The sequence below is a fragment of the Cherax quadricarinatus genome, chromosome 38 (genome assembly GCF_038502225.1).
Source record: "Cherax quadricarinatus isolate ZL_2023a chromosome 38, ASM3850222v1, whole genome shotgun sequence".
NCBI lineage: Eukaryota > Metazoa > Arthropoda > Malacostraca > Decapoda > Parastacidae > Cherax > Cherax quadricarinatus.
The window spans coordinates 8,274,084-8,294,461 of record NC_091329.1 but is presented as its reverse complement, the minus strand read 5'-3'; the positions used below and the strand labels follow the sequence as shown (position 1 = coordinate 8,294,461).

The 20,378-nt window shown below is 40.0% G+C and overlaps 1 protein-coding gene across 1 annotated transcript in view; it reads left to right on the top strand.

Moving 5' to 3' along the window:
- Positions 1-20,378, top strand: part of FASN1 (Fatty acid synthase 1) — a 52,553-nt gene that overhangs the window by 16,479 nt on the left and 15,696 nt on the right. Inside the window, exons 14-27 of the mRNA XM_070092070.1 lie at positions 2,611-2,737; positions 6,148-6,322; positions 6,578-6,676; positions 6,827-6,983; positions 7,834-8,007; positions 8,184-8,394; positions 8,669-8,853; positions 9,001-9,336; positions 9,532-9,810; positions 14,000-14,196; positions 14,330-14,672; positions 14,800-14,973; positions 16,164-16,343; positions 19,604-19,802. Of these exons, the coding sequence (XP_069948171.1) occupies positions 2,611-2,737; positions 6,148-6,322; positions 6,578-6,676; positions 6,827-6,983; positions 7,834-8,007; positions 8,184-8,394; positions 8,669-8,853; positions 9,001-9,336; positions 9,532-9,810; positions 14,000-14,196; positions 14,330-14,672; positions 14,800-14,973; positions 16,164-16,343; positions 19,604-19,802 (2,836 nt within the window). The remainder of the gene's footprint in view (positions 1-2,610; positions 2,738-6,147; positions 6,323-6,577; positions 6,677-6,826; positions 6,984-7,833; positions 8,008-8,183; positions 8,395-8,668; positions 8,854-9,000; positions 9,337-9,531; positions 9,811-13,999; positions 14,197-14,329; positions 14,673-14,799; positions 14,974-16,163; positions 16,344-19,603; positions 19,803-20,378) is intronic.

Here is a 20,378-nt window from a genome sequence, read left to right as displayed (position 1 = left end):
TGGTTATAGGAGGGTGGGGGCAGGAGGAAAGAGGAGTGATTGGTGGAATGATGAAGTAAAGGGTGTGATAAAAGAGAAAAAGGTAGCTTATGAGAGGTTTTTACAAAGCAGAAGTGTTATAAGAAGAGCAGAGTATATGGAGAGTAAAAGAAAGGTAAAGAGAGTGGTGAGAGAGTGCAAAAGGAGAGCAGATGATAGAGTGGGAGAGGCACTGTCAAGAAATTTTAATGAAAATAAGAAAAAATTTTGGAGTGAGTTAAACAAGTTAAGAAAGCCTAGGGAAAATATGGATTTGTCAGTTAAAAACAGAGTAGGGGAGTTAGTAGATGGGGAGATGGAGGTATTGGGTAGATGGCGAGAATATTTTGAGGAACTTTTAAATGTTAAGGAAGAAACAGAGGCAGTAATTTCATGCACTGGTCAGGGAGGTATACCATCTTTTAGGAGTGAAGAAGAGCAGAATGTAAGTGTGGGGAAGGTACATGAGGCATTACGTAAAATGAAAGGGGGTAAAGCAGCTGGAACTGATGGGATCATGACAGAAATGTTAAAAGCAGGGGGGGATATAGTGTTGGAGTGGTTGGTACTTTTGTTTAATAAATGTATGAAAGAGGGGAAGGTACCTAGGGATTGGCAGAGAGCATGTATAGTCCCTTTATATAAAGGGAAAGGGGACAAAAGAGACTGTAAAAATTATAGAGGAATAAGCTTACTGAGTATACCAGGAAAAGTGTACGGTAGGGTTATAATTGAAAGAATTAGAGGTAAGACAGAATGTAGGATTGCAGATGAGCAAGGAGGTTTTAGAGTGGGTAGGGGATGTGTAGATCAGGTGTTTACATTGAAGCATATATGTGAACAGTATTTAGATAAAGATAGGGAAGTTTTTATTGCATTTATGGATTTAGAAAAGGCATATGATAGAGTGGATAGAGGAGCAATGTGGCAGATGTTGCAAGTATATGGAATAGGTGGTAAGTTATTAAATGCTGTAAAGAGTTTTTATGAGGATAGTGAGGCTCAGGTTAGGGTGTGTAGAAGAGAGGGAGACTACTTCCCGGTAAAAGTAGGTCTTAGACAGGGATGTGTAATGTCACCATGGTTGTTTAATATATTTATGGATGGGGTTGTAAAGGAAGTAAATGCTAGGGTGTTTGGGAGAGGGGTGGGATTAAATTATGGGGAATCAAATTCAAAATGGGAATTGACACAGTTACTTTTTGCTGATGATACTGTGCTTATGGGAGATTCTAAAGAAAAATTGCAAAGGTTAGTGGATGAGTTTGGGAATGTGTGTAAAGGTAGAAAGTTGAAAGTGAACATAGAAAAGAGTAAGGTGATGAGGGTGTCAAATGATTTAGATAAAGAAAAATTGGATATCAAATTGGGGAGGAGGAGTATGGAAGAAGTGAATGTTTTCAGATACTTGGGAGTTGACGTGTCGGCGGATGGATTTATGAAGGATGAGGTTAATCATAGAATTGATGAGGGAAAAAAGGTGAGTGGTGCGTTGAGGTATATGTGGAGTCAAAAAACGTTATCTATGGAGGCAAAGAAGGGAATGTATAAAAGTATAGTAGTACCAACACTCTTATATGGGTGTGAAGCTTGGGTGGTAAATGCAGCAGCGAGGAGACGGTTGGAGGCAGTGGAGATGTCCTGTTTAAGGGCAATGTGTGGTGTAAATATTATGCAGAAAATTCGGAGTGTGGAAATTAGGAGAAGGTGTGGAGTTAATAAAAGTATTAGTCAGAGGGCAGAAGAGGGGTTGTTGAAGTGGTTTGGTCATTTAGAGAGAATGGATCAAAGTAGAATGACATGGAAAGCATATAAATCTATAGGTTTAGGAAGGCGGGGTAGGGGTCGTCCTCGAAAGGGTTGGAGAGAGGGGGTAAAGGAGGTTTTGTGGGTAAGGGGCTTGGACTTCCAGCAAGCGTGCGTGAGCGTGTTAGATAGGAGTGAATGGAGACGAATGGTACTTGGGACCTGACGATCTGTTGGAGTGTGAGCAGGGTAATATTTATTGAAGGGATTCAGGGAAACTGGTTATTTTCATATAGTCGGACTTGAGTCCTGGAAATGGGAAGTACAATGCCTGCACTTTAAAGGAGGGGTTTGGGATATTGGCAGTTTGGAGGGATATGTTGTGTATCTTTATATGTGTATGCTTCTAGACTGTTGTATTCTGAGCACCTCTGCAAAAACAGTGATAATGTGCGAGTGTGGTGAAAGTGTTGAATGATGATGAAAGTATTTTCTTTTTGGGGATTTTCTTTCTTTTTTGGGTCACCCTGCCTCGGTGGGAGACGGCCGACTTGTTGAAAAAAAAAAAAAAAAAAAAAAATAGTTTTTTGTGGTTTTGTTAATGTAACTTATCACTTAGCAAAGTGGGAAAACTATAAGATATACAGTACAGTACTAATTTATTTAAGGGTTTACTGTACTCTGATCCATATCATGATTTTTGTTGCAACACATATCAAAAAGGAATTTTTGTATGGTATTGCATTTTTAAAAAACTGAATTGCAATTTAAGAAGGAATACCCTAATTGGCTTGGAACAAATTTCCTAGAGTGGAATGTTCTAATGTATTAATTGTTATGGTTCAGGTGATTCTGTGTGCCCGGCAGCGGTCCTCAAGGTGGATTAGTTCTTCAGTGCCTGAAACTCGCTGGAGTGAGCCAGGAGTTAACTTTGCTTCACCAGAGTACCTTGTCAACAACCTTCTCTCTCCAGGTCTGTCACATGTGTAACTCTGGCCTGTGTTTGATGGGTAATTTATGAGTTGGCAGAAAGGAATTACTGTATAATTGAAAACTCTGTATTAGTAGCAACCACTTTTAACCCCTTCAGGGTCCAAGGCCAAAATCTGAAGTGGTGCTCCAGTGTCCAAGAAATTTTGAAAAAAAAAAATATTTTTTCTTACAGAATTAAAGAGCATATTTTTGTGAAGGTAATAAGACAAAAAAAAAATTCTGATCAGTACTTACCGAGATACAGTGCCAAGAAGTTTGTCGAAAATGATGTGGTGGCGGCAACATCGACGAATTCCACATACGCGCATTACATTATTTTGCGGTTTTTGTTGTTTTTTCTTTTCTTTTCCAATTTTTTTTCTATTCCTACTAACATTTGGGGCCTGAGAGACCAATACTGTATATAATGTATATATATAAACTCACTGTATTGAACACAATAACCGCACTAAAGTTATTATCATATTATTGTTTACCACTGTTGTTTATTACAATAAACATGCACAAATCTTGTATAATACTAATGTTCTATCATATATTTACATATTTACAATCACTGGACATGGTTTTAGAACTGCTGGAGCTTGTGGAACTCCTTGAAACAAGGCACCATGCACAGAGGCACCTTACATTCCTCACACATAAACCGAGTGTCTTTGCGTCTTTGGTGCCGTCTTTTTGTTTGTGCACAGACGATGCATCTCTTCTGAGCAAATTTCTTCTGAGTTGAAGGAAGTTGTATTATGAAATGATCACCTTCCCTCCTCAAACGCTTGGGTATATCCTGAGGAATTCGAGGACCGTGTTGTATAGCAGGTGTTGTTACCTGGTACTTCATTATGAGTTGTCTGACAACAGACAAACAAAATTCACCATACGGTGGTCTGTTGCCAGTCTTTATTTGGTACATATTATATGCATTGAGCATTGAAATGTCCATGAGATGGAAGAAAAGTTTCATGTACCACTTGTAACTCTTACAAACACAGTCAACAAAACCAATCTGCATGTCACATTTGTCAACCAAGCGCATGTTTTCTGTATAATCAATCACTGTCACTGGTTTTCGAATACGTTCATTAGTCACTCGATCAACTTTGCCACTGTCTTGCATTTCATTACGGTGAATGGTTGTCAACAATGTGACATCTCGTTTGTCATGCCACCGTAATGCCATGATGTCATTGGCAGTAAATACCTGCACGTCATCACCACGAGCACCTGCGTTGAGCCTGGGCATATGTTTACGATTAGAACGCACTGTGCCACACACATCTGTCTTGTTCACTCGCATGAAATCACTGAGTAATGGGCTTGTGTACCAGTTATCGGTATATAATGTATGCCCCTTACCAAGATAAGGTGCCATCATGTTTCTCACTACGTCACCTGAGATACCCAATAACATCTTGGTATCTTTCAATGTTTTACTACCCGTGTATACAAAATATCCAACACCAGGCCACTGTCACAATCACAGAGTACAAACAGTCTTATACCAAAGCGTTTCCTCTTGCTTGGTATATACTGCTTGAATGACAGTCTACCTTTGAACAAAATCAAAGACTCGTCAATTACAAGATTCTTGAATGGATAAAAGTATATGCTGAACTTTTGTTTGAGATACATGAAAACATTTCTAATCTTGTATAACCTGTCACTTCTGTCAGGCCTGGTTTTGTCAGAGAAGTGCAACATACGTAAGAGTAAGATAAACCTGTTCACTGGTATGATTTCACTGAAGACCGGGTAGAAATTAGCCGATCTGTGGACCAGTATGCTTTTATATTATGCTTATAGACGTGAGGCATAAGCATTATTGTTGCAAAAAGCAAATACATTTCTGCAACAGTCGTCTCTTTCCACCTGTGTAGTCTTGACTGTGGTGATAAGATCGTATTTGCCATGGTGTACTCAAAATACTTATTACTTTCCCTGACAATAATTTCCATCAATGGCTGGTCAAAGAATAATTCAAAGAATTCCAGTTCATTGGCCGTGGTTCCAAGGGGACAAGTAGGTAGAATTCCACTTTGAGAGTCATCAAAGTGGTGAGGCTTGGGAACAAAATTGGGATTTTGCTGCCAATCCCACATACGGTTTGCTGGTGGATACTGGACATCATAGGCTGGTTGTGCGGGTGGTTGTGGTTGTGGTGGGCTGGTGGCTGGCGCTCCGCTTTGTCCTTGAACTGACGAGTCAGCAGCGTGGGTCCCAGCGTGGCCTGGTGAGTCACGCATGGCGGTGCCACTACCATCACCACTAACACCATCCACTGATGCCTGTGGTCTATCCATGCCAAGTGTAGCCACATCATCCTCACTATCACTACCTAAAACTGGTGTTGGGCCACGGGATGTACTCCGGGATGTACTCTGTCCCCTGGGCACAGCACAGGGTACACTACCCGAGCGCATGCGGTGGCGAACATACCGACGCTTCACTGGTGAATATGATTCCTCACTATCACTACTCGAATGATCGTCGAGCGCAATAAAATCACAGTCCACGTCACTATCATCATCATTACTGAAGTCAGAGGCCTGGCCACGCGAAAATATTAGTTTTCTCTTGCGATGAGGAACAACCGACCGTGAGTCACGAGTGCCCACACCAGAGGTAGAAGGTTGAGGATCGTCAGGGTTTTCTGCACTATTATCGATATCCTGGTCATTCTTTTCGGTCACTAACTGATCAAAGCCGTAGAATTCGTCTTCATTTCCACTTCCATCAGTGTCAGAACTATCAGATAGGAAGAGGAGAGTCCCAATTTTCCGGGGAGTGAGAGCTGACTTGCGACGAGGCATGGTGAACAAGGGTAACTGAGCCGGCGTTCCCACAATGCTATGCGGGCGCCTAGATTTTTTGTTTATGGCACACACCCACCACGCAGACCCGTTCTCTCACATGTAGGCCTATGAGCATTTTCACGCTAAATTTGACGGCGCTAGAATTTTGGCATAGATCTACGGTTTGGACACTCAACGTAAAGCCGTTGATCTACGGGACGGACCCTGAAAGGGTTAAGTGGGTTAGTAAAATAAATTTGAGTCAGATACATAAGAGGGTGGCTATTCTTTCTTCGGGTGTTTAACAACTGAATACTTAGGTATAATATACCTTCACTTGCAAAAGAAATGTATGGAAAGTTTCAATTCAGTGTGTGGTACTGGTATTTAGTTAGTTACAGTAATTATTTGTTTATTTACTTATTCAGTGACAGAGTTATTTATTTACTTGCTTATTTATCATATCATATTCATATTCGGCTTGTGATATTTTTGACTTATGATTGGTTTGTCAGAATGTTACCCCATCATAAGTTGAGGAGCACCTGTGCTCTATTAACAAAACTGACACTGTAAAAAAGGCAATTTTTTAAATTTGCAGTGCTGTTTGCCGAAGCACTAGAAAAAATCCCTGCTGATGCTGTGGTAGTGGAAGTGTCCCCTCATGGCCTGCTACAAGCCATTCTGAGGAGGTCAATGCCACAGGCTGTGCCTATCCCACTTATCAGGAAAGATGCAAAGTGCCCTCTAACACACTTCTTGGAGGCTCTGGGGAAGTAAGTTCTGTACATGAACTGATGAAACACGTTGATCAGTATATTTTGATAGAGTACCAAAATTTACTGTTGTAAAATGGTCTGTAATGTTAATACTATTTAAATTCACAAAATTTTTTAAAAATATTGCAGATTTCTTTGACCTTGATCTTTTGAGTACCAATACTAAATTATAGCAGTTTCTTAGCTCAACTGAAACCTGTAAGTGCATGAAAACATTAAATAACATTGCTCTCTTATGTGTTTTCTTTAAAGGATGTACATGTGTGGTGTGAGCATGGATGTGAGCACACTGTACCCTCCGCTTCCCATGCCTGTCCCTCACTCCACCCCCTCTATTGCCAGCCTTATCAGGTAATTTATAAATTAAAATTTTATCATAATGAAACTGATGTGATATATGCTAAGATATTATAGTACTTATATTTTTTCTTTTCTGTTGTAGGACTGTATGTTGAGAGAATAGATACGTATAACAATTATTTTTTTTAACTTGGTGTCAAGGTGGGACCATAGTCAGGAGTGGGATGTGGCTCGTTTTAGCACCTCTCCAGCTGGCTCAGAGTATGAGGTGAAGGTGGACTTGGAGTCTGAGGAGCACCATTACCTGGAAGGCCACACAATTGATGGACGTATCATTTTCCCTGCTACAGGCTACCTGGTGAGCAAAATAAAATTGTGCGCATTTAGATTTTTTATTGAAATATCCTGCAAATTTAGAGATGAATCATAGATAAAGAACAAAAAAAGCACAATACTGTAATTGGAACAATGCACAAGTAACCCACACATAGGAGAAAGAAACTTATGAAGGTGTTTTGGTCCAACTTGGATCATTAACTAGTCACAGTGTATGACTAGTTAATGGTCCAAGGTGGACTGAAACATCATCATAAGTTTCTGTCTCCTATGTCCATGTTATTTGTGTAATGTATCATAGATATCAATCAAGTACATAAATTCTTGTGCAGCATGATTTGATGAACCGATAAAGGATCCCCTGACTACTTATAAATTTAGGACTCTGCTTAAAAATCATCTCACCTCTCAGTACTATCCAAACCATCCAAAACAACTTCTAATTATTTTGAAGCAACTCTCCCAAATATTATATTACATGATCTCTAGTCTATTAAACATCTTCCAATCAATGAAATATTACTCTTTGAACCATTATTTGTAATATTGTTTTTATTATGTGCAACTTCAGGATTATTATTCTTATAAACCTCCACCTTGACTACTTTGCATTAGTAATAAGCTTAAATAAAGATTTTAATACAAGTTAACCACTCTTATCTTGTCTAGATTTAAGTAGTTATTATGTACTAGGATCAGTCTGCCCGAAATGCCTCGGCATGATAGTGGCTTTCTTTATACTTAGCAAACTGAAAGTGAAATTACACATTGTAACCTTTACAAAGAAATAAAATCGTTACCTTTTTCTTTAACCCCCCAAAAAGTTAAAAAATGTATATGTATTTACATGAAACTTGTAATATCATGTGCAGGTGCTGGCTTGGCAAGCATTGTGCCGCCTGAAGGGTACACAGTGGAATGAGACACCAGTCACCTTCAGCAATGTAACACTCCATCAAGCCACTGTCCTCTCTTCCTCTACCAACACCCCTGCTGCAGCCACCACCCTAGTTGTCAGAATCTTGCTGGTCAAAGGAGAATTTGAGGTAATAATTGAATAGTGTATTTCAGAAATTTTTAGTTGTAAATGTTCAGTCGAGTATTTTTAATGTAGTATTATGTTAATGAAACAATTTGTAAAATAAATTTTATGAAATAATGAAAATGGATATTTACAAATTCAGTTCAACCGTAGGTCTAATACATCCCATCAATTTTACAGGTAGTTGTAGGTGATTCAGTGGCAGTCTCAGGTTGTATTCACCTAGGAGCAGACCACACTGGTGAAAGCAAGCATTTGCTTGATATCCTGGCTTCAGCAGCTGAAGGAAATGGAGAGATTCTTTTACAGAAAGATGTGTACAAAGAACTTCGTCTCAGAGGCTATCATTATGGAGGCCTATTCCAGGGCATTGCTGAAACAGACCTAAAAGGTAAGACATTTTTAAGGTATTCCTGAAAAAAACAAAAAAGTGAGATTTTTTTTCAGAGCATTATTGAAACAGTCTTAAAACATAAGACTATCAAGGCATTGTAGAAACAGACCTAATAGTAAGAAATATTTCAGGGCACTGTTGAGTGGACTATTTATAAACACAGTCTTATGTGTAATTGTTTGCCATGAAAGGAATTTTCATGTAACAATTTAGCCATAGAAAGTATTAGCTATATTTTTAATTACTTAATCTAGATTTTGTTAATTACCAGGTACCCATGGAAAACTTATGTGGAAAGAGAACTGGGTGGCATTCCTTGACACGATGCTCCAGTTTTCTCTGCTTGGGGTCAAACAACGTGCGCTGATGCTTCCCACCAGAATACGCAAAATTTCTGTAAACCCCAGCAAACTCCTTGACCATATCAAGCAGGAACCTGACCCAAAGACAGTGATGGTGAGTCTCTTTGGTGTGTTCTGTATAAACTTATCTCTTACAATATTTCTGATAAACTTCATCACCTTCCCTTTCCCAGGCATTGTATAATACCCCCCCTCCCTTTTTCTTTTTTAGCTTTGACACCTATTTACTATCTTTGCCCAGGTACAACAAAACTCTCATGTTGGAGTAATAGCTTGCGAGGGTGTGGTCATTCAGGGACTGAAGGCCACATTGGCTCCAAGAAGACCTATTCAGGACCGACCTCTGCTCGAGACTTATCAGTTCGTTCCACTCCATCTGACAGATCATCATCAGATCTCATCTCGTATGACAGCAGAGACAAGTCTAGGAGTTCTCGTGGATATAGCCATAGAGAACTCATTAGGTCTAGGGTTGAAAGTTGTAGAGAGCATTTCTCAAACCATAACCAGTACTGTCCTGGAAACTTCTGTGGCACTTACTCTTACAAATCTCCTCATCTTAAAACCACAGCTTAAGGTAAGTCAAAAAATAAATTCCATACATTTTAGGCTTTAAAGTTTGAATCTGACATTTAAATAACTTTTGATTTTTGGTCCAATATCTCAGTTAACTTTTGTCAATAAATATTGAATATATTGAAGTACAGAGTATATAGTATTGTGTATGTATCATTTTCTGCACAAAATCACTGACATTCACATTCCTCAACAGGTTGACTACATCCTACACACAGCGGATAAATTATCAGGTGAAGAGGAGCAGCAGCTTGGTTCTGCAGGAGTAGTAGTGAAGGCTGACCTTGCTTCTAGCTTGTCTCCACCCCCACATCTCCTCATCCTCCACCAATGTCAAGATAAAGAAATAGTTGACAAGCTGAGTTATGGCTCCTTCATCATGACAAACAACGAAGATATGGGAGAAATTCTAAAAGAAGCTGGGTGCTATGAGATTGCTTCGGTTCAGAAGATTGGCATGAAGCTGTTCAGAAAAGTATGTCATAGCTGATACAAAATGATTATTTTATTAGCTTATAGATTAATTTCTTGTATGCCAAAATATATTCATGTTCAGAGGCCACTAGTATGACAGTTTTTTCACGAATCTCTGAAGAGTAGGTAGTCTACAAGTCAAAATCTTGAGAGTGCAACATAGTGACTAGTGGTTAATTATTATATCTTGACAAGTGCCTTCTAGCACGTAAGGAAGCAGTTTAGAGAACAGCCAAGCATACATTTATAGGGAAAAGTTCAAACCAGTATTGCTGTACACTAACGGCCCCTTTCAAGGCAGGCGATATTGCTGACCTGAAGAATGCACACATAAGTACAATAAAGCACCTAAATTACTGGGAATGGTTGAAGTCCCTAGACTTGTATTCCCTGGAATGCAGGCAAGAAAGATACTGCGCATACATGTACAAGAAGATATTTACACACACCCCTCTGGGTTTTCTTCTATCTTAGTAGTTCTTGTTCTTGTTTATTTCTGCTTATCTCCATGGGGAAGTGGAACAGAATTCTTCCTCCATAAGCCATGTGTGTGTTGTAAGAGGCGAGTAAAATGCCAGGAGCAAGGGGCTAGTAACCCCTTCTCCTCTATATGCGTATTACTAAATTTAAAAGGAGAGACTTTCGTGTTTCCTTTTGGGCCACCCTGCCTCAGGGGGATATGGCCAATTTGTTGAAAGAAAGACATGATAATACATGTATACACATGAAAATCATTCCCTGTGAAAGCAAAAGACTCGACAGGAGATGCAACATCCCCCCCAATGAAAAGCAGTGGTGCCACAAGTACACTAAGAGACAACACAGTAAGCATCAGGGGTCCAAGATTGTTCAGTTGCCTCCCAGTGTGCATAAGTGGGATTACCAATAGACCCCTGGCTTTCTTCAAGAAGGCGGTGGGCAGGCACCGAGTCAGTGCCTGATCAGCCAGGCTGTGGTTCATACGTTGGTTTATGTGCGGCCAGCAGTAACAGCCAGGTTGTTCAGACCCTGATCCATTTCAAGGCTTGGTCACAGACCAGCCATTGACCCCTGAAACCCTCTCCTGGAGAGAGTTCCGGGGGTCAACGCCCCCGTGGCCCGGTCTGTGACCAGGCCTCCTGGTGGATCAGAGCCTGATCAACCAGGCTGTTACTGCTGGCTGCACGCAAACCAACGTACGAGCCACAGCCCGGCTGGTCAGGAACCGACTTTAGGTGCTTGTCCAGTGCCAGCTTGAAGACTGCCAGGGGTCTGTTGGTAATCCCCCTTATGTATGCTGGGAGGCAGTTGAACAGTCTCGGGCCCCTGACACTTATTGTATGGTCTCTTAATGTGCTAGTGACACCCCTGCTTTTCATTGGGGGGATGTTGCATCGTCTGCCAAGTCTTTTGCTTTCGTAGTGAGTGATTTTCGTGTGCAAGTTCGGTACTAGTCCCTCTAGGATTTTCCAGGTGTATATAATCATGTATCTCTCCCGCCTGCATTCCAGGGAATACAGGTTTAGGAACCTCAAGGCCTCCCAGTAATTGAGGTGTTTTATCTCCGTTATGCGCGTCGTGAAGGTTCTCTGTACATTTTCTAGGTCAGCAATTTCACCTGCCTTGAAAGGTGCTGTTAGTGTGCAGCAATATTCCAGCCTAGATAGAACAAGTGACCTGAAGAGTGTCATCATGGGCTTGGCCTCCCTAGTTTTGAAGGTTCTCATTATCCATCCTGTCATTTTTCTAGCAGATGCGATTGATACAATGTTATGGTCCTTGAAGGTGAGATCCTCCGACATGATCACTCCCAGGTCTTTGACGTTGGTGTTTCGCTCTATTTTGTGGCCAGAATTTGTTTTGTACTCTGATGAAGATTTAATTTCCTCGTGTTTACCATATCTGAGTAACTGAAATTTCTCATCGTTGAACTTCATATTGTTTTCTGCAGCCCACTGAAAGATTTGGTTGATGTCCGCCTGGAGCCTTGCAGTGTCTGCAATGGAAGACACTGTCATGCAGATTCGGGTGTCATCTGCAAAGGAAGACACGGTGCTGTGGCTGACATCCTTGTCTATGTCGGATATGAGGATGAGGAACAAGGTGGGAGCGAGTACTGTGCCTTGTGGAACAGAGCTTTTCACCGTAGCTGCCTCGGACTTTACTCTGTTGATGACTACTCTCTGTGTTCTGTTAGTGAGGAAATTATAGATCCATCGACCGACTTTTCCTGTTATTCCTTTAGCATGCATTTTGTGCGCTATTACGCCATGGTCACACTTGTCGAAGGCTTTTGCAAAGTCTGTATATATTACATCTGCATTCTTTTTGTCTTCTAGTGCATTTAGGACCTTGTCGTAGTGATCCAATAGTTGAGACAGACAGGAGCCACCTGTTCTAAACCCATGTTGCCCTGGGTTGTGTAACTGATGGGTTTCTAGATGGGTGGTGATCTTGCTTCTTAGGACCCTTTCAAAGATTTTTATGATATGGGATGTTAGTGCTAGTGGTCTGTAGTTCTTTGCTGTTGCTTTACTGCCCCCTTTGTGGAGTGGGGCTATGTCTGTTGTTTTTAGTAACTGTGGGACGACCCCCGTGTCCATGCTCCCTCTCCATAGGATGGAAAAGGCTCGTGATAGGGGCTTCTTGCAGTTCTTGATGAACACGGAGTTCCATGAGTCTGGCCCTGGGGAAGAGTGCATGGGCATGTCATTTATCTCCTGTTCGAAGTCATTTGGCGTCAGGATAACATCGGATAGGCTTGTGTTAATCAAATTTTGTGGCTCTCTCATAAAAAATTCATTTTGATCTTCGACTCTCAGTCTGGTTAGCGGCTTGCTAAAAACTGAGTCATATTGGGACTTGAGTAGCTCACTCATTTCCTTGCTGTCATCTGTGTAGGACCCATCTTGTTTAAGTAGGGGCCCAATACTGGATGTTGTTCTCGACTTTGATTTGGCATAGGAGAAGAAATACTTTGGGTTTCTTTCGATTTCACTTATGGCTTTTAGTTCTTCCCGCGATTCCTGACTCCTATAAGATTCCTTTAGCTTAAGTTCGATGCTTGCTATTTCTCTGATCAGTGTCTCCCTACGCATTTCAAATATATTGACCTCTTTTAGCCGCTCTGTTATTCTTTTCCGTCGCCTGTAAAGGGAGCGCCTGTCTCTTTCTATTTTACATCTACTCCTTGGAGGATCTCCAGGTATATTCCAGGTATAACTGTGACACCAAATGTCAGTTTTATTTTTTAACACACTGGCCATCTCTCACTGAGGCAGGATGACCCAAAGAAGAAACAAAAGTTTTCTACTTTTTTTACATTTAGCAATTTATGCAGAAGGGGTTACTAGCCCTTTGCTCCCGGCATTTTAGTCGCCACACAACACACTCAAATTCTTCGACTGAAATATTAATACTTTATTATTTAAAAACTGTACACATTAATGAAACTATTTATATATGTACTATGTACTTTTGATGTATAGCATTTCTTATAAGAATAATAGTTTGGCGAGTCATTGAAGCTGCTGTGTCTTTCACTTCTGGTAAGATGGCAATTGAATGAATAATGGTGAATATTTTTCCTTGTTTGGGTCACCCTACCTTGATATGAAACAGTCTGTTATTTAAAGTTATTTAAACCAGACAGAGTGTCTGAGTGCCAGTACTGTATATACAGTACAATCTATTCTTCAGTTAAATTATGCACCATTTGATGAACTGACTGTCCCATATTTCTGTGCACTCAAAATAGCTTAGGAAATTTTGTTATCTATTTTTGGTTAGATTAGGATACTGTATATTAACCTGTATTTCTGTATATGTAATTACTTGGCAGTATTGACATAAAAAAAAGGTGGTTTACATATGGCAGTATATCAGAATGGTATATCATACCTTTCTGAACATGCATTTTCTCACAAACTGTTCTTAAACCATACCCCTGGCCGGGGGTATGGTCTAGTGGCTAACGCGACGGGCTGGAGTTTTGAGACTCTATGACCGCGGGTTCAATCCCGGCCGGGGGTATGGTTTGTTTGCAATCGTGTCATTACGATTTCTTGAGTCAAACTGTTCTTAATTTGGAGGATAGGCTGATATATAGGGTACCAACTAGATCACATGCAATTCATAATACTGTGTCTTTGAAGTATCGAAGCGGAGGTTTTCATAATATACTAATTCACTTTATTAAATCTCTACTAAAGAGACAGGTTGAGGGTCCTCATACAACACTGGAGGTCTGTGGCACTGATACTGACTTCTCATGGGTGGAAATGTTGAAGGAGAAGACATTGGCCCCAACGAAGGAAAATTTATGGCTTGTATCTTCAGGTGATGCCTCTTCAGGAATCCTGGGACTTTTAAATTGCCTCAGGAAAGAACCAGGAGGAGAGAAAATAAGGTATTTTTTGAGGGTAATAAATATTACATGTTAGTGATGCTTTTGGTCTGAGAAATATTCACATACTGGTAGTATATAATTATAAGTAAGAGGATGAGCTACTTCCTACACATATTTTTATTTTCTTTCTCAGGTGTCTTTTTGTTCCTGAAGGAAAGGCAGTAATAAGCTCCACTTTGCTTGCTCATGACTTGGCTGTCAATGTCTGTTTCGATGGTGTCTGGGGTACTTATAGACACCTGTCTCTGGGACAGCTGGCCCCTCAGCCCTCCAAACACGCTCTACTGAATGTGGCTACTCGTGGTGACCTAGCCTCCCTCACCTGGTTCCAGATGGGCTCTCTACACTCTTATGACAAAGCTGATGATGGCTTGAGATTGTGTGAAGTTTACTATGCCCCACTAAACTTCCGTGATGTGATGCTGGCCACAGGAAAATTACCACCTGATGCTCTTCCAGGAGATCTGGCTACGAAGGTATGAAGGGCTAATCATGTACAATTTTATACATATTTTACTCTCTCTATGTAGACCTGCAGTAATATGTTAATCCTAAAATTTGTACGAGTTCATATTCCCACTCTTTCCATTTGTTTTACCTCAGGAATGCATCTTGGGCTTAGAGTTTTCTGGTGTGAGTGAGGGAAAGCGTGTTATGGGTCTGGTTGCTGCAGGTGGGTTGGCCACCAATGTGAGGGCTGACCCCTTACTTACATGGTCTGTTCCTGCCTCCTGGTCTCTTAAGGATGCTGCTACTGTTCCTGTAGTATACGCCACAGTATGTATTAGCATTTACCACTGGTAGATATTTTGTTAAAGTGTCAAATCTTATTATAACTTGTGTATATGTAAATATTAAATTGTTAAATGGGACATGTATTTGTAAATAAGCCACACTTAGAGAGAAAACATGAAACAGTGTTTTGGTCTATTTAAATGGTAACATCCTTTGTTCTCTATATATCAAACCTGCATTTCACCTAACTAATGCACTTTGTAGTAATCTGGCTCATACTTCTCTTCCTGTCACTGATGCTACCTCATGCCCTCTCCAATATTTTGGTGAAAATAGCTGCTCTCTTTCTGATGTACTTCAAAGAGCAAAAAACAGAGGTGTTCATCTTGCTGACAGTAACAAAGCACTTGCTGTTATGTTAGAGATGATAACCTATAAACCAGTCCTCTGCTAAAACTGTTTATCCTTGTAGCAGTTTTACCTTACTAATGGACAGCAATACATCTTTATTAAGGACACTTCGTCAACAAGACCGCTGGACACTGGCATTCCACAGGGAAGCAGTCTTGGTCCCCTCCTTTTCCTTTTATACATCAACAATCTTCCAACTGTATCATAACAACTTAAACCTATTCTCTTTGCTGACTACATGACTTTTGTCGTCTCCCACCCTAATCTTGCCTCACTCAACACTATTGTTAATGAAGAGCTTGTAAAAATATCAGCTTGGATGACTGTCAATAAAGTTACACTTAGTATAGACAGAACCTTCTACATTATGTTTGGGAGCAGAGTAGGTGAGGTCCAACTAAACATTTTACATTTCATTCTAATTTGAGCTATTTGTGAATTGTTCCCATCACAGTGCTGTGACTTTTGTTCTTTATGTGACACATAGATTGTTCCAGTAAACATTAAAAATATGTAATTGTAAATTGGTTTTAAAATTAATGTACCATCTTAGGAATGTATGAATTAACTGAATTAGTTTACACCTAAGTACAGTAAATTTTAGTAAACATTATTGGAAAGTATATGTAAAAAGCATAAATAATTAATGAGATGTACTTCTTCAGGCATACTATGCATTGGTGGTGCGTGGTGGGCTACGACAAGGGGAGAGTGTATGAATTAACTGAATTAGTTTACACCTAAGTACAGTAAATTTTAGTAAACATTATTGGAAAGTATATGTAAAAAGCATAAATAATTAATGAGATGTACTTCTTCAGGCATACTATGCATTGGTGGTGCGTGGTGGGCTACGACAAGGGGAGAGTGTACTCATCCATGCTGGGTCTGGCGGTGTGGGGCAGGCAGCTATTAGCATTGCTCTAGCCCATTCCTGCACAGTCTACACCACAATCAGCACCACACAGAAGAAGGAATTCCTGCAAAAACGCTTCCCTCAGGTAAGATGTGATAACTTTCAAAGTAATGTATTAAATTTTTATGTCAGTTGATAATTTTCTTTTTTTTTTTCAACAAGTCGGCCGTCTCCCACCGAGGCAGGGTGACCCAAAAAAGAAAGAAAATCCCCAAAAAGAAAATACTTTCATCATCATTCAAAACTTTCACCACACTCACACATTATCACTGTTTTTGCAGAGGTGCTCAGAATACAACAGTTTAGAAGCATATACATATAAAGATACACAACATATCCCTCTAAACTGCCAATATCCCAAACCCCTCCTTTAAAGTGCAGGCATTGTACTTCCCATTTCCAGGACTCAAGTCCAACTATATGAAAATAACCGGTTTCCCTGAAACCCTTCACTAAATATTACCCTGTTCACACTCCAACAGATCGTCAGGTCCCAAGTACCATTCGTCTTCATTCACTCCTATCTAACACGCTCACGCACGCTTGCTGGAAGTCCAAGCCCCTCGCCCACAAAACCTCCTTTACCCCCTCTCTCCAACCCTTTCGAGGACAACCCCTACCCCGCCTTCCTTCCCCTATAGATTTATATGCTTTCCATGTCATTCTACTTTGATCCATTCTCTCTAAATGACCAAACCACCTCAACAACCCCTCTTCTGCCCTCTGACTAATACTTTTATTAACTCCACACCTTTTCCTAATTTCCACACTCCGAATTTTCTGCATAATATTTACACCACACATTGCCCTTAAACAGGACATCTCCACTGCCTCCAACCGTCTCCTCGCTGCTGCATTTACCACCCAAGCTTCACACCCATATAAGAGTGTTGGTACTACTATACTTTCATACATTCCCTTCTTTGCCTCCATAGATAATGTTTTTTGACTCCACATATACCTCAATGCACCACTCACCTTCTTTCCCTCATCAATTCTATGATTTACCTCATCCTTCATAAATCCATCCACCGACACGTCAACTCCCATGTATCTGTAAACATTCACTTCTTCCATACTCCTCCTCCCCAATTTGATATCCAATTTTTCTTTATCTAAATCATTTGATACCTTCATCACCTTACTCTTTTCTATGTTCACTTTCAACTTTCTACCTTTACACACATTCCCAAACTCATCCACTAACCTCTGCAATTTTTCTTTAGAATCTTCCATAAGCACAGTATCATCAGCAAAAAGTAACTGTGTCAATTCCCATTTTGAATTTGATTCCCCAAAATTTAATCCCACTCCTCTCCCGAACACCCTAGCATTTACTTCCTTTACAACCCCATCTATAAATATATTAAACAACCATAGTGACTTTACACATCCCTGTCTAAGACCTACTTTTACCGGGAAGTAGTCTCCCTCTCTTCTACACACCCTAACCTGAGCCTCACTATCCTCATAAAAACTCTTTACAGCATTTAATAACTTACCACCTATTCCATATACTTGCAACATCTGCCACATTACTCCTCTATCCACTCTATCATATGCCTTTTCTTAATCCATAAATGCAATAAAAACTTCCCTACCTTTATCTAAATACTGTTCACATATATGCTTCAATGTAAACACTTGATCTACACATCCCCTACCCACTCTGAAACCTCCTTGCTCATCCGCAATCCTATATTCTGTCTTACCTCTAATTCTTTCAGTTATAACCCTACCGTGAACTTTTCCTGGTATACTCAGTAAACTTATTCCTCTATAATTTTTACAATCTCTTTTGTCCCCTTTCCCTTTATATAAAGGGACTATACATGCTCTCCGCGAATCCCTAGGTACCTTCCCCTCTTTCATACATTTATTAAACAAAAGTACCAACCACTCCAACACTATATCCCCCCTGCTTTTAACATTTCTGTCATGATCCCATCAGTTCCAGCTGCTTTACCCCCTTTCATTCTACGTAATGCCTCACGTACCTCCCCCACACTTACATTCTGCTCTTCTTCACTCCTAAAAGATGGTATACTTCCCTGACCAGTGCATGAAATTACCGCCTCTCTTTCTTCCTTAACATTTAAAAGTTCCTCAAAATATTCTCGCCATCTACCTAATACCTCCATCTCCCCATCTACTAACTCCCCTACTCTGTTTTTAACTGACAAATCCATACTTTCCCTAGGCTTTCTTAACTTGTTTAACTCACTCCAAAATTTTTTCTTATTTTCATTAAAATTTCTTGACAGTGCCTCTCCCACTCTATCATCTGCTCTCCTTTTGCACTCTCTCACCACTCTCTTTACCTTTCTTTTACTCTCCACATACTCTGCTCTTCTTATAACACTTCTGCTTTGTAAAAACCTCTCATAAGCTACCTTTTTCACTTTTATCACACCCTTTACTTCATCATTCCACCAATCACTCCTCTTTCCTCCTGCCCCCACCCTCCTATAACCACAAACTTCTGCCCCACATTCTAATACTGCATTTTTAAAACTATTCCAACCCTCTTCAACCCCCCCACTACTCATCTTTGCACTAGCCCACCTTTCTGCCAGTAGTCGCTTATATCTCACCCGAACTTCCTCCTCCCTTAGTTTATACACTTTCACCTCCCTCTTACTTGTTGTTGCCACCTTCCTCTTTTCCCATCTACCTCTTACTCAAACTGTAGCTACAACTAAATAATGATCCGATATATCAATTGCCCCTCTATAAACATGTACATCCTGGAGCCTACCCATCAACCTTTTATCCACCAATACATAATCTAATAAACTACTTTCATTACGTGCTACATCATACCTTGTATATTTATTTATCCTCTTTTTCATAAAATATGTATTACTTATGACCAAATCTCTTTCTACACATAGCTCAATTAAAGGCTCCCCATTTACATTTACCCCTGGCACCCCAAATTTACCTACTACTCCCTCCATAACATTTTTACCCACTTTAGCATTGAAATCCCCAACCACCATTACTCTCACACTTGATTCAAAACTCCCCACGCATTCACTCAACATTTCCCAAAATCTCTCTCTCTCTCCTCTACACTTCTCTCTTCTCCAGGTGCATACACGCTTATTATAACCCACTTTTCACATCCAATCTTTATTTTACTCCACATAATCCTTGAATTAATACATTTATAGTCCCTCTTTTCCTGCCATAGCTTGATAATACAGTATAATATTGTATTTAGGCACTAGCTAATATAATGATTTTTTAGGAAATTATTCTTCAGTCTATTGAAATCATTGCTACTATTACTTACAGCTTAAAGATGAGAACTTTTTTACTTATAACCTATTCTACTTACAGCTTAAAGATGAAAACTTTGCTAATTCACGTGATGTGAGCTTTGAGTATGCAGTATTGGAACGAACTGGTGGCCGTGGTGTGGATATCGTACTGAACTCTTTGGCTGGGGATCTGCTCCAAGCCTCAGTCAGATGCCTTAAAGAGCATGGTCGCTTCCTTGAGATAGGCAAAGCTGATCTCTCCAACAACACAGCCTTGGGTGGGTAGTAGGGAATTAGCTCTCAAAATTTTATTACTAAATCACAATGTTGTTACAGTAAATCATCAAAATAAACTGGCAAAATAAATTATCTGCACTTTTAGCTGTTGAAATACAGTAGTCATCCCATATCCACAGGGGATACATTCCAAGACCTACCGTGGATATCTCAAACTGTGGATAGTAGCGAACCCTGTATATATATATATATATATGTATGTATGTCGTTTTTCATTTACATACATACCTATGGTAAAGTTTAATTGATAAATTTTGCAAAATAACTCTAGAATTAGCACTTTTTCACTGATGGGAAGCATTTCATGGCTTCTCTTAGGATTGATCTTCCAAATGTATCCCAACACCTGAAACCCATTCTCTTTGCTGACGACACGACTTATGTCATTTCTCACCCTAATCTTGCCACCCTCAACACCATTGTTAATGAGGAACTGCTCAAAATATCGACTTGGATGACAGCCAATAAACTTACACTTAACACTAACAAAACCTACTATATTATGTTCGGTAGCAGAGCAGGTGTTGCGCAACTTAACATTAAGATCGACAACACTC